We start from the raw sequence: 16250 nt of genomic DNA on the forward strand, positions 1-16250 counted from the left end.
CACATACAACCAAATGAACACACACACACACACACACACACCTACATACTCACATACAACCATATTAACACACACACACACACCTACACACCTACACACTCACATACAACCATATTAACACACACACATACACAAACAACTGTCATAAATCTATTGTAAAGGCGGTTCACAATAATTTGTCTTCTATAGCTTCTAAAAGAAATGCCATAGATCTAGCTATGCATTCTGATAGAAAACTTTCAGCGGCAGGTTTCATGGCAGTTCATGCATGTATTGATCCGTCTGGAAACTTCCTAATAGATGGATGTCCTAACCGGCAAACTATTGTGTGTTTATGTGTGCGTGCATGTGTGTGTGTGTGTGTGTGTGTGTGTGTGTGTGTGTGTGTGTGTGTGTGTGTGTGTGTGTGTGTGTGAGTGTGTGTGTGTGTGTGTGTGTGTGTGTGTGTGTGTGTGTGTGTGTGTGTGTGTGTGTGTGTGTGTGTGTGTGTGTGTGTGTGTGTGTGTGTGTGTGTGTGTGTGTGTGTGTGTGTGTGTGTGTGTGTGTGTGTGTGTGTTTGCTTGTTTAATGCTGCTCTGCTGCCTAGGTGTGCTATTTCCACATTTGTTTTTTATCTCCTGTATCTCCCACTCGTCTCCGCCCACTACAAGTCAGCTGAACGTCATTTGGCTATCATCTGAGTTCATTTGCAAAACACCTAAAGACATCCTTTGAGAAACATGTTTTCATTTCTTCAAGGGGGGAGCAGATGAAAGGGCATATTGTAATAACTGATGCATTTCTGCAGCTTCTTCTAAAATAGCTCAAGTCATGCCATGCTCTGTTTATCACATTGTGTACAGTTCTTGAGAGCTGTTAGACTGATGTGAAGAGTATTTCTGATTGCTGTTACCTTTTTGTGTGTGTGTGTGTGTTCGTGTGTGTGTGTGTGTGTGTGCGTGCGTGTGCGTTTGTGTGCGTTTGTGTGCGTGTGTGCGTGTGTGTGTATTTCCTCAGGCCGGAGATAAGCATTACCATCCCAGTTGCGCGCGATGCAGCCGATGCAACCAGATGTTCACGGAGGGAGAGGAGATGTACCTGCAAGGTAACACAGCTCATTAGACCAGTAATGGACTTGCTACTTTAAACAAAGACTAGTCAATCAGATACTGGTCATTCAATATTTCTGTATAGTTTGCCGTTTGTCTACCAGGGGTTAAATCTCCTTCTTTAAGAGCACATGGGGTTACTAACTTCCTTACTGGTCAGATAAACTTCTATACGTGGTATTTGGGCACTGGAAATGCTAATAGTCACTTCAAAGTCAACACATTTCTTGACCATGTGCTTAAATATTTTCTTACAAGTGCAAATCATGTTATCATTACTTCAGCAGATGAAGAGCACAATTTGTTTAATTAATTTGAGTGACTTTTACTTCCAATAATCTAGTACGGCCATCAACTGGAAATTAGCTAGTACGTGTATGGTAACCTTCCACACCCACAGGATTACCGTTATGGAGAAGCCCATTGGCAAAATCCTATGAATTCCTTTGTAGGGAATGAAACTTAAGTGGTAGTATTTGTGTGAAGTACATCCATGTTTATTTGATCTCAGCTTCATATGTTCTTTATATGTTTTGTTTTGTCCGTTCAGCAGTTGCAACTTCTTTTGTGCAGTTGAAGCCTTTTGTAATGTGTTGATATTCAGGAAATGACTTCACTTTCTGAATTGTCTGTCAGGATCTACGGTATGGCACCCAAGCTGTAAGAACTCCACACGAACCGAGGAGAGACACCGGGTAAGAGAGCGCTCGGCGTCACCATATCCAAACTTCCATCTCTACTGATAAACAAATGTGCCAGGCTGTTATAACCCTCGAGTATTCTCTTGAGGTGATAGAAGCCTACTTGTGATAGAGACTGTAGAATCTTTATTTGTGATAGGTTCAATAGACAGACATACAATTCTGTAAATATTGGGAGTGGAACAACACTGCCACTGCCAAAGGTTTTTGGGTTTTTGTGAAATAGGGCCAGTCTGCGGTTTGTAGTTTGGGATGTAAAATTGACCTGCAGGGCAGCAGTTCCACTTCATGCTATGAGCTGTCAAGCAAGAGGATGTGGAAACTTTGGAGATGCCACCATCTTATCTCCTCTTATATTATGCCACAAAACTCTTATTCCTGATGGGGTACTCACTACTCAGTAAGGCGTTGCTCAGTCCAGAGCCAGCTTGCCATTTCAAAAGCAGGCAGACAGATGGTTGTCAAGTTGGAAGGCTTAACATTGCTGTCAGGTCTCACATAATCTCTGTGAGACTGAACACTCCTCCACTTGCGTGGGCTGTGGGCTCCGTATTAGAGACAGGACCTGATGTCTGCAATCAACCCCCCTCTTCCTTCCTCCACAGCTGTTCCTTCCATCCCTATCTCTCCTCCACAAAACAGAAAGGCAGGTACTGTATTAGCTGTATCAGTCGTGTGAGGGCCTCGCCTCACCAGACCATTTGCTGCCCCCTGGTGGCGGCCAGCAGCACGGCCACTTCCATTTTTGCGTACTGTTTTTTAAATAACCGTCTGTCTCATTGAGTCATTGGGCTTTGGGTGGTTGTTTGATGCCATTAGTAAGTGTGTCAGTGTGTGTGTGTGTGCGTGTGTGTGTGTGTGTGTGTGTGTGTGTGTGTGTGTGTGTGTGTGTGTGTGTGTGTGTCTGCGGGCGGGCCACAAGGACACCATCTGTACCCGTGTCAGCATGTGTGTTCCTCACTGCAGTCAGCTGGGGAACATGTCCATCATCAGTTTTCCATTTTCATTGGTGGGCTTCATATGTATTTGTTTGTACGCTCTCTGTGATACTCGCTGTGTCCCAACCACATCAACATCAACAGCCGTAGCCAGCTTCGACTCTACAGGTGTTTGACACAGGCCCCATTCGGCCACGCTGTCATGGCAACTCATGAAACATTGTACCAGTGGCTGGATGCAGTGATACTTACGAGTTACTTTACCCTTTGAACTCAGCACATGAACATCTGAAAAGCATCTGGGGATTAATCAAGATGAATGACCTGCTAAGCCTCATTCATTTTGCATGTGGCAGATGAATGGCGCCATTTGGGAGTGGAGAATGTGGTTTGCATATGGGAAACATTGCACATCTGAATTACTCCATCTGTAATAAGTGTAATGTAATCACATGAGTTTCGTTACCAGGAACATTTGCAGGTTGAGGCTCTGTTCCCAAAAGCAAGGGGGAGATTCTGTTTCGGGAAGAAGGATACTGTACATGTTTTTTTCGCCTTGTGTAGTCCTGCTCCAAAATGATGCCCTGACACTCATTGTATTAGAAGTGTACTGCCCGTATCTAAAAAATATATATATTTTAATATAGCTATACAATATTTTAGTGTTGGTTTGTCTCAGTTTAGACAGAGACACACGGGTGATAGATGTGTGTATGTGTATCCTAGTGACATGGGCCGTAACAAGGGGGTGTGATAAGATGCACAATAACCTCAGTGGCAATTTGGACATAATCGTTAGGGTCACCTGCTAAAGTGGTAGGACTATGAAGCTTTCAGAGAGCTTGGACTGTGTTTGATTTAAAGTAAAAGGCAACCGATGCTTATGGAGATGGCCTCTTTCTGCCTCATATTTTAGTCCCAATAAATTTGACACCCCTGCCAAGAAACCGAAGGTTGGATCCACTCAGAAAATAGATTAGCCAGAAAGAAAACAACATTAGCATTAGCACGTTAGCACTCTGTGTCTTTTCTGCGTGAATCCACACCATGCCTCTGCTCTGACAGTTATGACACAGCACATGCTGAGGACATTCATGGCAGTTCCGCTGTCCACCTGTCAGTGATTGCCATGAGATGACATCATGTGTGTGATGTCATAACCGATCTGGGTTCAGTCGCGAGGCTCTCTGACACAGGGGTGTAAGCGTAAAAGTGTGACCGTCGCCTGTGCTCCGTGGGGTTCTTACAGGGGTTCTTATCTCTCGTTCCTTCCACAGCCGACGCGCTCATCGTCTGAGAGTATCTGTTCCCGACCTGCTTCAAGCCTACCGGGCTCACCGGGTCACACCATCTATGTGAGTCCCATCTGACCTCCACCCCCACCCCCTCTCACTCACAACCTTAAATCCACAACTGACTCCCAGCTCTGACCTGACCCAAAGGTATCTTAGTGGCAGCCATGATAAGAGTTGGTTGAATTCTGGGTGTTTTCTTCCCTTTGTCTTTTAGCATAGGGTACACTGGACCATCCTTTATGAAAATAAACAATCAACATGACCCATGTCAATAACATCCTCCATCGCATTATTACCTAGACTAGAATATGTGCGCCCAGATTCTCTTAGCAGCGCGGTTGTCTTTTATGAATCCTTATAAATTCACCTTCACATCTTTCCTTGAGCTCATGATGTTGTCCATGGAGGTCAATGAAAAGTGGTTAGGAAAGGACATTGTTTTGACTACTCAACCGCAGCCTAAGTATTTGGTCATGTCCTGCGTGTGTGTACTTTGGCCTGGCTTCCCAGACAGCAGTTAGGTTTAGTTCATCAAAAGAGTATTTGAATGGATTTTTGCCAGGATTCAGGATTAGGCTTAATCCCCATGTGAAAAGAAAAGAGCTTGATGGCGTTTCATGCCGTGTAAATTTGGGGGTCCGCCAAATATTTTGACATCACGTTATTCCCCACTGGTAGTCAGTGTTTCACACTGGGAGCAGAAATGCACTGTGGTGGTGTTTGCCGGGTTCAATACAGTGAAAAGCAGCTTCACTGTTCTGTAGCTAAAATGTTATAAATGACCTAAGATTGTTTTTGTTTTCTAGAACATGTAGAACACTGTGTTCATGTGTAATTTACTGTAGGTTCTCCAATGATCTCATTTAGAAAAGAGCTCATTAGTAGTACTACAAACACTGTTTATTATTCATGCCCACACTTTATTACTATGTATTTGCACAACACTAAGTCTAAAGTACAGAGTATTCATCTGTCAAAATTCACAACACCATGCAATGTAAGTTTGTTACCAAAAAAGGAGAGTCATTCACTTGTTCAAAAGTCAAACGTAAAATCATGCAAGAATTTTTGAGTAGCTTGACATATCTCCACTTCGTGATATAAAAGCACCCTTATTGTCAACAAAAACAACAACATGGTGAATGTGTTCTGTCCTTCTGAGAGTATTCCCATGCACATGCTGCCTGTGGTTTACTGGGGATCGGAGGCTGTTGTCCTCACCCATGATTCCACAGCAGCACATCTGTGACCAGTTTTAGTGCTTTTTGTGTTTGTTTTATAGTTTTTTTGTGTTAGCCTGTGTATAGCTATGTGAATGTGTGTCTTCTTCCCTTGTAGGCAAAAGTAGACAATGAAATCCTTGATTACAGGGACCTAGCAGCCATTCCTAAAGTCAAAGCCATTTATGACATTGAGCGCCCAGACCTGATAACCTATGAGCCCAGTTACACCACCAGTCTGGATGAGAGTCAGGAAGGCGAGGAGAGTGTTGGAGAGGTAAACTACCTTCACAGACAGCATCGATATGTGTGTCCTTTTTCTTTTTATGAAGTGCTGTATAACTAATGTTATTTTGCTGAGCATCGGTAAGTACAAACAACAAAAGTAGATTATGTTGCCTTAAATAACTTTTTTGAGACTTAATGTTGGAAAAGTTGATGAAGAATGCATCGTTATTTTTTAAGTATTTTTGAGGGGGGTTCAGGCTCTTGGCTCTGTAAAGCACCTTGAGACCATTATATTGTTTTGGCGCTATATAAATAAAATTGAATTAAATTGAACTGAATTGAGTCATGCCTCCCTTGTGTTAACAGTTGCAGACCTCTAGACGAGAGCGTTCCCCTATGCCTGATGATCGAGTAAGTCGAGCTGTGAACTCTCACTTCCTCATTCATTAGTCTGAATCTCTTGAATAAAATGATATTATTATTATTGAAATTTCAGTCGTCCAGGACGATGTCACCCACACCATCTGCTGAGGTGAGTGTACCACACATATGCCAGCAAATAGCTGTCATCTGAAAGGAAGTAACAACCCTGCCCACTCTAGCCAAACACAGTAGGGGGCATCACATTCATCTATTTCAACACATGAATACACATTTATAAAACTGAAAATGCATGGTAATTTAATATAATATAATTAAATATAATATCTGAGTAATTATTCAATTATGAGAGTATCTCAACAAATACATCCAAAGACGTAGTCTGTTTGATTGTTTTTGTGAAGCGATTGCCCTCGCCTTATGTTGTGGACTCTAAGAGACCTGAGAGCCTTGAGAGCCTCCAGCACAGGAGAAAATCTGTATCTGCATGGGTGTAAAATCGGGGGTTTGGGTCATGGTGCTTGGTTGGTCCACTGCATGTGTTAGGGTCATGGTGCTGGGCTGGGCTTGGCTGGGCTGAGCTGGTCCACTGCATGTGATCCTCCATAGATGATTTGTCTTCTTCTCCTCAGGGGTATTATGACCTGAGGGAACGCATCATCCAGAGGTCCACCAGTCAGGGCTCCATCGGGTCGCCTGTCTTCAATCGCCATAGTTACACGCCAACGTTGTCACGGTCGCCGCAACATTTTCACAGGCCTGGTAAGTACCACATTCTCCAGAACACCTGCCATTTGTGTGTGTGTTTAAATATTATTAATCATCGTAACTTTGGTCTGCCCTGTTTACATGCAGATATCTTTAAATGGTTTCATCAACTGATTTGACATAGCAAGATGATGATAAAAATGATATCCTGCTCAATTAATTTCTTCTAAGATGAGAATCTGCAATGCTACAAGCAAGAGTGCATTGTAGACATTTTGAAAAGCCTATATTATATATTCATGGAGTCAGCTCCTATCGTCAACCTTTTTCTTGTCAATACAAACATATAATACAATTCTTCTCGATACCAACATCATATACTACCATAGAAGTTGATGGACAACAGGGATTTCATTTTCTAGTCATTCATCAGAATCACTTCTGCTCACTATCAAAGAAACAAGATGAATTTGGTTTTATCTCATCTTACCTTTCCTTTCCTTACCTTACCTAACCTTACCTTAGCTTACCTTATCTTCAAAATGATCTGTTCAAGCACAAGAATCTTTTTAACATTTGCTTTCTTCATGACAAACTCATCTTTAGGCAATGAGTGGGGGATGTAGAGGCTCACCCCAACACCACTCCACCTTTAATTTGACCTGACTAGAACCACATCCTTACTTTTCTCCTCACCTTTCTTTGCACCAACCAGTTACTCAAAAGCATTACCAGACGATTCTGCCGCTGTACATATGTGCTGTCCCTGCAGGAAAACACCAAAGGGCATTCCCATATATAAACACCCAACATTCCCATCTGCTCCCCGACTTCTTCCTTCACCTGCAGTGAGAGGCTGAAGCCCCCCTTCCCTCCCCCCTTAGCTGTGCCCTATCAGCCTGCCTCCTCAGCCCCCTTGTCTGAAATGTCCTTCTCCTCCTCTGATCTCCCCCTCCCCACCCCTCTCACTCGAGGAGGCAGAGAGCCCTCCAGCGGCCGGAGCTCCCCCCTCTCCTCCCAATGGTCAGACAGCCGACCGGCCACCCCGCCTCTCCCTCTGACCCCTAAGCATTTCCACCTGCCAGGTAGGAGACAAGAGGCCAGTAGTGTGTAGTGTGTAGTGTCCCTACGCCTTCTGTAGCCCCCCCACCTCTGCTTGATCCTTCTTCAGTACCTCTGCTTGCCACTGTCCGCCGCCAGTCTGTCCCTAGCAATCCATCTGTTACACTATACACCCACTCACTGATTCATTTCCAGTCATTCATGCTTTCATAATGTAGTTCACTCTTGCCTGTCACTGGAGAACACAGAGTCTGCAGGTCTCACTACACTGGCCACAGAAGAGTCCTTTCTCTATTTAGGTGACCTTGGGGAATCGTTAGATTAAAAAGGGAGTGTTCCTCACCAATACTGGAATAAAATAAGTTTTGTCTTTCTGCTTTGTTTGAATGTTTATTTCTGTTTGGTGAATCCTTTCAGTGTACTGTGCATTAATATGTTCTGTCCATTCATATATATCTATAAACCCTTTTTTCCGTGCTCTAGTCTGAGTATAATACGCAGTCATAGTGATAGTTATAATAACAATAATAATATTATGTTGACTTTACTTGTGTATTTGTAGCAAACTTTGATGATGTGTTTTGCATTTCTTCCCTTCTAGATCAGGGGATTAACATATACAGGAAACCACCCATCTACAAGCAACACGGTACAGTTAATAAAGAGTATATTCTCAATATAGCATGTTTATAAACTGCAGCATATGTTATCACTAATGAACAATATATACTCATAGATCAGGGTGGTAGTTCCACTTACGAATTGCAATGTTAGTTCACTTAAACTGTTGTTTTATTTGGTCTTGAGTTGTATATAAATTGTAGGGGTGTTGTGAACTCTAGCATGTCCTTAATACATTTTGTCTGTGCTTTGTGGGCAATCTTTTTTTTTCAGTCATTCATAAACTCATAAACAGGACCTATATAATAAAATTATATGTGACAGGAACATATTCAAAAAAAATTGTATGCTCACGTAAAGCAAGCACTCTGCTTGTTTGAATGTGGCCATTGTTCACTTACTACTCTACCGTCCACTTCATATTCATCAGTTTAGCTTCATGACTAAGATAGGCCGCTAGATGGCTCCGCTAGGGGGCAGTATTTTCCCTTTGGTTCAGAGGCATTAATCTGCATAGTGAGCAATCCCTGAACATTGGTGAAAGCAATAATTGCTACCACCATCTCCTTCATTCAGCAGCACAAGCCTCAATATTAAGGTAGATTATAAGGAATATACGATGCAAGCTGTTGAAAAAATTAAATATGTATGTTATTCAATAATATTTAATGGGCTACTACCCAACATTATGATATTTCTTGAACAATCTACCAAAAATGCCTGCTGAATTTCTGTTCTGTGTGTTGTTTTGTTGCCTGTGTTTTGTCATTCATACATGTTTTCATGCCATTTTCTGCTTTTTCTTTTGCTCTGAATGTGCGACATTTAACGTCAGCCATGTTTTTATGTAAGTATCGTTTGAAGTCACAATATTTATCTCTTACAAGGAAGTGTAAAATACACCACCTAGGAACCTAGAGGTTGTCAAATTAACCCAAGATAAATACTTTATTATATAACCTCAAAGATAGCTTGCATTAGGTTCTTATATACTGTATGTATGCTTTACTTTTGAGTCATTTGTGTTGCCACAAAGGCCATCATTCTCAATAATCGTCTCTCAGAACAGTCTTATTCTGTTTAAAACTCTGACCTCTGTCTTCAAGCCCTCACTGATAAATAGGCATGTGATGTTTCTATCTACCTAAACATATTTCCATAATCACCTAATGAACAGCTAACGTCTAAAGAGGCAGACATGCCATGCTCCAAAAATCGGACAGCACATTCAAAAGAAAGGCTGGTCTTCCTCTCCCTTACGGGAAGTCAGGGATTGCTCATTAGCTAACAGGCTAACTGCTGTGCATGATTCTTGAGCCAATCAGTGCTTCAGTCTGGAATTGCCAGCTTCTGCGCCTGTGTCAGTGCATGGCAGCCACCACAGAGTTTACTTACTAATTACCTGATTACCCATATTACACCTTTGGCTGCTCATGTGCGCCATGATGATTACAGTAACATGGTTATGGGGATGTAATAGTGTGCCAAAATCTAGAGATCACTCATTTATTCCAGCTCAAATTGACCGCACAGAATCAGTTAACAGCTGTTCATCAGTACTGGATGCAACGTTGCCTTCTTCAGTCAAGGCTATACAACGAAACTGTTCGGTGAAAGGTAGTGATACCTAGCCAGTTTGATCCCAAGAAGGATTGTTGGCCTAGAATGCACCCCTATGTAAAGGTTACCTCATGGGACCTTGGCCTAGAATGCACCCCCATGAGAAGGTTTCTATGGGTTCATTTCCGGAGCAGTGGTTGCACTGTAGTCTCACCGCTCCACTGGTCCCCGTGATTATGCACATCTAGATTCAGCTGTCTTTGCGACCCAAAGCAAGTCTGCTGACGACATCATCCAATGGGCCAAGTTCCCCTCCGCCTTGGCGCCTGCCCTGGACGAGCCGCCAAAGATAGACACAGACCTCACAGACCTCACTGAGCTCACAGACCACAGCCCATGCCCTGCCACTCACGCGGCCATAGGTAGGACCCTCAACAGGCTAGTGCCTACAGGCCGACCGGCCACTGCTCGATGCCACTGATTCTCCTCCAAAGTAGTAGTATAGAGTCTCAGGAGACCTAGATGTAGAAACACCCAAGACCTAGATCTGGAACCAACCAATAACTAGATCTAGAGCCTACCAAGAACTTGATCTAGAACCAAACAAAACTAGATCTAGTACTACCTCTCAACACTGTAAAAAATGCCTTTCTAAATTAACTATAGGAGAAAATCTAGTCTTGAAATTAAACTGTTCTGTAAAGTATATACTGTATTGATAACTGTACTATAAACCAAGAAATGTGTTGCAGCTTTGCATTTTTTCCAGTGTACCAAGCCCTAACTAGCAATTCTTCATATGTTACACATAGTAATTAACAGTAGAGTCCTTCATGTAGACCTCCCAAAATGTAGACATTACAGCTGATCTGTCTGGTATCTGTTATAGTTGTTCCTTCTCCCTTACTTAGCAATAGTTCTTTTTCAAATATAGAACTACTGACTATGAGTTGACTTCAAACCCTGTCTGTGTGTCTTTACTGTAATGTCTTCATTGATATTGTGTGGGTTTATTGTTTGTAAATACTTTGACAACTGTATGTATCAGGACATGTAACTGTTGTTGCCTCTTCATAGATATATTGTAGATATTGAATTATGACATTATCTACGGTGTATCACTTTGATGTAGATTTTTTTATTTAAATCTACCCAAAATAATTCAGTGTAGAAGCTTAGCCTGTGTACAGACTCCATAAGAGTATTTTGTTAGTTTGTTTGTTTGTTTGTTTTGAAAAATGTTGTCCAGTTTATTTTTGAAACTTATTCTCACACCTGTGTCCCATATAATAACTGTTTCCCTATTGAGTGTAACATTTTATCAACGCTGTTTAAGGATGCAGGATTGCCCTGTGTGTGGTTTCTGGGTATGTGTGTGTTTTTGTTTGTTGTTTGTGTGTGTGTGTGTGTGTGTGTGTGTGTGTGCGCGTCTGTGTGTGTCTCAGGTTCAGAAGGCAGGCGGAAGTCGAGAGAGGAGGAAGAGGAGGAAATTCAGAAACGCAGGCAGCTGCAGGAGGAGCATCTGATCAGGGTGAAAGATCACACACACATGCCATCTACCCGACCAGTTAAACATCAATACCCATAAGCCTTCACAAAGGCCTACATATATCAACATCCTTAAGCCTTCATACAGACCTACAAATAACAATATCCATAAGAACTTCATGTAGGTCTGCAAATAAGAATATCCATAAGCCTTCATAAAGGCCTGTATAGGTTATATAGACCTAAATATACTCAGTGAAACCCAGTGTAGTGACTCTTCTCCTGAATGCCTCTGTTCTGTATGTTAACTCTGTGTATTAAATCCTTTCGGATCTCCCTGGCAACAGATCCAGTCTGGGCTGGGGAAGATGATCCTGAAGGAGGAGATGGAGGTGCGTGAGCGTCAGGCGCGCAGCCTCTCAGCCACGCGGTACGACCCACAGAGGGCCAGCTGCAACGCGGGTAAACAGAACCGAGCATCCCCTCCACCACTGGACACTGAAATTCTTAAGACAAGGCACTGCCCAAAAGACCTACCATAACATAACATAGTATAACAGAACAAAACCTGACATACACTCTGTACAAGTACTCTGAACATAATTTACACATAATACACATATAATAACCTAAATAACCTTACTAAATATACAGGATAAATATACAATAAAGTATGCTAAACACATAACAACCTACATTTATTACTAACAAATATACATATAATACTAACATATATACCTAGTAAGGGATAATTTATAGAACGCAGGTCATTGTCGGGAAAATAAGCCCCGACAGGGCGAACAGCACCCCGACGCGAAGCGGAGGGGTGTATCTTCACCGTGAAGGGGCTTATTTTCCCGACAATGAACGGCGTTCTATACATTATCCCACTTATTATACGGCTAAAAAAATAAAAAATAACTTAACACAGTGTGTCTTTTTACAATGTATTTGTTTTTGTTACTATACGTAGTGTTAAAAAGCAGAGAAATAGTTAGCCAAAGACGTTGAGCTTCAAAGACAGTTCTTTAGAACCCAGCTGCTCAACCGTCCGCTGAAACTCCCTTGATAAGGCAAAAAGGCCACTTTCCTTGACAGCGGTCATTATTGCATAGCAACGGTCAGTTATCGGAAAATAGTTGACCGCAGAACGTTGGGAAGCCCCATTCAAGTGAATGGAGCATTCTACAGCATTAAGAAGAGCCGTGTAATAATTAAGCAATAAGGTTCGAGAGGCAGTACTGTATCGTCAATAATGTACTTGTTCGAGGGAGTTGTTAGGCCCGACGCGCAGCTCAATAATATTCGAGACTTTCAGTTAAGAATTACAATACTCTGCAACATTCGTGTAGCACAGAAACAACTAACCGAGTCAATGTAGACATATAAAAAGTCGTGTAGATACCTTAATTCACATGAAACATTCCCCACTACATTCCCCACAAAATGTCGCCATCTTGGTTAGATATTTTTTTTTGAGTGCGCACTGATATGGAACGCTCAGGTAGCTGAAAACAGGTCGTACAGTTACTATATCGTTGAATATAGCACACCCCGGAACTCAGTCTCAGAATGGTGGATTCCATCTACCCGTGGTATAATTCCATCTACCCGTGTTATAATAACATATAATACACCTATAATAGACAATGCTAACCTATTAACATATCCTAACCTACATACAATCCAGTGAGGGAGTTACAGATATGGTATTACTGCTAGTGCAAACAGTAAATGAAAGTGACAGTGACAGTGCATGTAAAGTGACGGGTGCAAAAGTGGCGGTGGTGCATCAGTGTCCATTTAGCAGCCTGATTGGCCACAGGTAAAAACTGTTCTCCAGTTTGCATGTACGAGACCGGATGCTACCACCACCACCACCACCACCAATGGTCTGCTTCATCAGAGGAAAAATAACACTTTATTCTTATTCTTAGGTCATGTCATATTGTGTTCCAATAAGTTCAAAGAAGTTAAGAAAATTCCTCCCCTCTTGAATAATTTTATTTCTGAATGGTTTAATTTACGTAATCCCAGACTGAAAGAAATTTGCAACGAGAGTTTATGAGCTTGATTTGAATATACACCAACTACTTGCCTTCAGAGTTTAGTATTTGACCTGGTGTGTGCTGTGTAGTTTGCCTGTGCACTTATTTTTAGATCAAATGAGGAGTGTCTGTCCTGGTCTTTTGTGCTTCTTTTCTGACAGATCTTAACTCCCCATCTCAAACGTCATCGCTGCCAGGGTATGGGCGAAATGGACTTCATCGGGTGAGCTCGGGTTGTGCTGCATTGACTTTTGAGTTTGTCAAATACATTAATAATGTAAAAGCCTTGTATGTATACTTTGAGCATACACAACATACGTACATAATACTTTGTTGTTTGTCTTTTTTGAGATGTGTGGTTTTGAAGTGACTTGTCTTTTCTTTCAGCCCCAGTCCACTGACTTCACACACTATAGCAGCTACAGGGACGTGTGTGGAGCTCGAGGTCAGTGCCTTGTGCGCGCAACAATAAATAATAGCCACTTGTCATGATGTTAAATTATATAAGGTTAGACTGTATTAATATGTAATCTCATTACTTCATGTGTTTTCTTTTCTCTTCACAGAATTTCAGGTGAGTCAGGCTAGCTCGTACCTTAGTGGCATGAATGTCTATTTCCCACAGATAGTGTAGTACTTACCTATCTGTGCCAACACACAGAGAATGCATGACACTGGAAACACTGTCTGCAATAGTGCCTGTGTCTGTGTGTATGTGTGCATGTCTCCCTCTTATGCAGAAACACTTAGTGTGATCAGATCACTGCGGTAACTGTAGTCTTGATTCATGAAGTGTCTAGTTCAGGACAGACAGTTTTGTAGATATTGAAAAAACATCAAGATTGTCTTGTAGATTGTCCTTTAAATTGCTCATACTGTATGTTTCAGTGTCAGTTGTGCTATAAGCAGCTATACTATTATTATTATATTAAAAAGTCCATGTAGATACAGTTCATGATGTAGATATAGTCCATGCTGTGGTTTGTGAAAGGTTTGAATCAATCACAGGCTCATGAGGAAGTGGAGAGCTCCTGAAAATAAATCCATATCCTGATAAAAGCAGTATATTAGCCATCAGTAGCGCAGGGGTTACCATTTTCCCTCCATTCTGTTGTATCTATGTGCGTTCTTTTCCATAGCTCTTGCAGGATGGACATACACCTATGTCGAGAATGGACAGAGGAGTATCAATGCCTAATATGTTGGAGCCAAAAGCAAGTACCTCCAAATATCCTTCTACTCCTAGAAAACACGTTGTTCCTCATACCATACTTTACTAGCTATTTTAGCGGAGTAGTCTGTTAGCCAAATAGGGGTCTTTAGCAAATCCAATCTATCGACAACCCATTGGGACACAATTAGGACACACAAGGAGCTTCCCTGTTGTACTATATTAGACATTCTGCGGAACTCACATACCTGGCTTTCATACTCTGAGTTAGGCAGCCGGCCTACAGATGATCAACCATAACTCTTTCACTTATTGAAAATTATATTTGCGGGCTTATGGATATTGATATATGTTGGCCCATAGGTTTATGGATATTGATATATGTAGGCCCATATGAAGGCTTATGGATATTGAGATATGTAGGCCAATATGAAGGCTTATGGATATTGTTATTTGCAGGCCTATATGAAGGCTAATGGGTATTGTTGTTTGTAGGCCGATATGAAGGTTATCAGCAGCGTGCCTTTAACCCGTCGTTTCCCATGAAGTTGCCGGTCTGTTAAGGCTTCCCATAGTCATTGTGCACGGCTAGCCATTAAAGACTAAACTAGGCAGACATGTACTTCAGATATTTGCAATCAGAGATGGCATTGCAAAAACGCTTTCATTAAGGATGATAACACAGCCCTGAACTTACATTTTAGTAGCAGTGTGTTTGTATAGAATTTGCCTAGAATACTTTTCATATTTCTTCAAGTTGCCAGTGTTCTGTATGTATTTAAAAATGTAAGCACCCTCCGTTCCAGAGCACCATTGTCTTGTATCACTCTCCTCACTCCCTTGCACCTTGCACAGCTCGAGCCCTCACACACCAAGTGCTACTGTCTGTTTCTCACAGAAATCCTCAAGGAGACTGATCTTAAAAACTGTTGAGGTGAAAGATCTACCTTCACTTGGTTGAGATGACTGACCTCTACTGAAGTTTTTGTTTTTTGCTTCTTCTCAAAGGTATATCCGTATGAGATGTTGATGATTAACAGCAGGGGGCGTGCTCGTCTGCCAAGAGATATTGATAGAACCAGGCTTGAGGTAACATTTTAATACATTCTATTGGCCTTCTGACTGCCTGTCTGGGTCTTATTTGGCCAGACCCTTATCACATCAAAATAAATTAGTACTGAGCTTGCACTTACAGCAGTTACATTCCTGCACTTTTTTTCTATTTCTTATGTAAAATAGTATTTATTGTTACACTAGGTACTGCTCGTAGCTTGACTGTTCTCTCCCTTGTACCTCTCTCTCTCTCTCTCTCTAGCGCCACCTCGCTCCTGAGCTGTTCTTTGACATGTTTGGAATGGCGATCCAGGAGTTTGACCGGTTGCCGCTGTGGAAGCGCAACGACATGAAGAAAAAGGCCAAGCTCTTCTGAGCTCCCATGATGTCCCCCATACATGTCAAACCTCATACTCACACTCTTACTCATGTAATATAACCATGCCAGTCGCTATCTTGTGTTCCTCTCTTCGATGACAGTTAAAAGAAGCTAAGAAAAACGAAATGTCTTAACCTTTGGCTTCCAGAATGTAACAAAAAAGTACAAAAAAAGACTCATGTCAAGTGAGTATGAAAGGTGTGAACGAAAAAAAGAGGAATATTTTGACTTATGTTTGAGAGAATGCAGTGACAGTTTTATTTTTAAAGCACATTGAATTTTGTCTTCTGAATGGAATTGCTTCCTTAT

At 41.8% G+C, this 16250-nt stretch overlaps 1 protein-coding gene across 1 annotated transcript in view; it reads left to right on the plus strand.

The window, feature by feature from the left end:
* The window catches only part of ablim1a (actin binding LIM protein 1a), a gene marked incomplete at both ends in the record, with an annotated part of 38743 nt that extends 22805 nt beyond the window's left edge, over nucleotides 1–15938 (plus strand). Inside the window, 18 exons of the mRNA XM_080848407.1 lie at nucleotides 997–1084; nucleotides 1725–1783; nucleotides 2395–2439; nucleotides 4005–4082; nucleotides 5361–5519; nucleotides 5837–5881; nucleotides 5967–6002; nucleotides 6484–6613; nucleotides 8223–8270; nucleotides 9078–9089; nucleotides 10051–10224; nucleotides 11248–11333; nucleotides 11638–11752; nucleotides 13500–13561; nucleotides 13726–13794; nucleotides 14478–14552; nucleotides 15518–15598; nucleotides 15825–15938. Coding sequence (XP_080704533.1) covers nucleotides 997–1084; nucleotides 1725–1783; nucleotides 2395–2439; nucleotides 4005–4082; nucleotides 5361–5519; nucleotides 5837–5881; nucleotides 5967–6002; nucleotides 6484–6613; nucleotides 8223–8270; nucleotides 9078–9089; nucleotides 10051–10224; nucleotides 11248–11333; nucleotides 11638–11752; nucleotides 13500–13561; nucleotides 13726–13794; nucleotides 14478–14552; nucleotides 15518–15598; nucleotides 15825–15938 — 1476 coding nt within the window. The remainder of the gene's footprint in view (nucleotides 1–996; nucleotides 1085–1724; nucleotides 1784–2394; nucleotides 2440–4004; nucleotides 4083–5360; nucleotides 5520–5836; nucleotides 5882–5966; nucleotides 6003–6483; nucleotides 6614–8222; nucleotides 8271–9077; nucleotides 9090–10050; nucleotides 10225–11247; nucleotides 11334–11637; nucleotides 11753–13499; nucleotides 13562–13725; nucleotides 13795–14477; nucleotides 14553–15517; nucleotides 15599–15824) is intronic.
* Between the last annotated feature and the right edge of the window lie 312 nt (nucleotides 15939–16250).

Source organism: Sprattus sprattus (genome assembly GCF_963457725.1).
Source record: "Sprattus sprattus genome assembly, chromosome: 12".
In the NCBI taxonomy this organism is placed as follows: domain Eukaryota; kingdom Metazoa; phylum Chordata; class Actinopteri; order Clupeiformes; family Clupeidae; genus Sprattus; species Sprattus sprattus.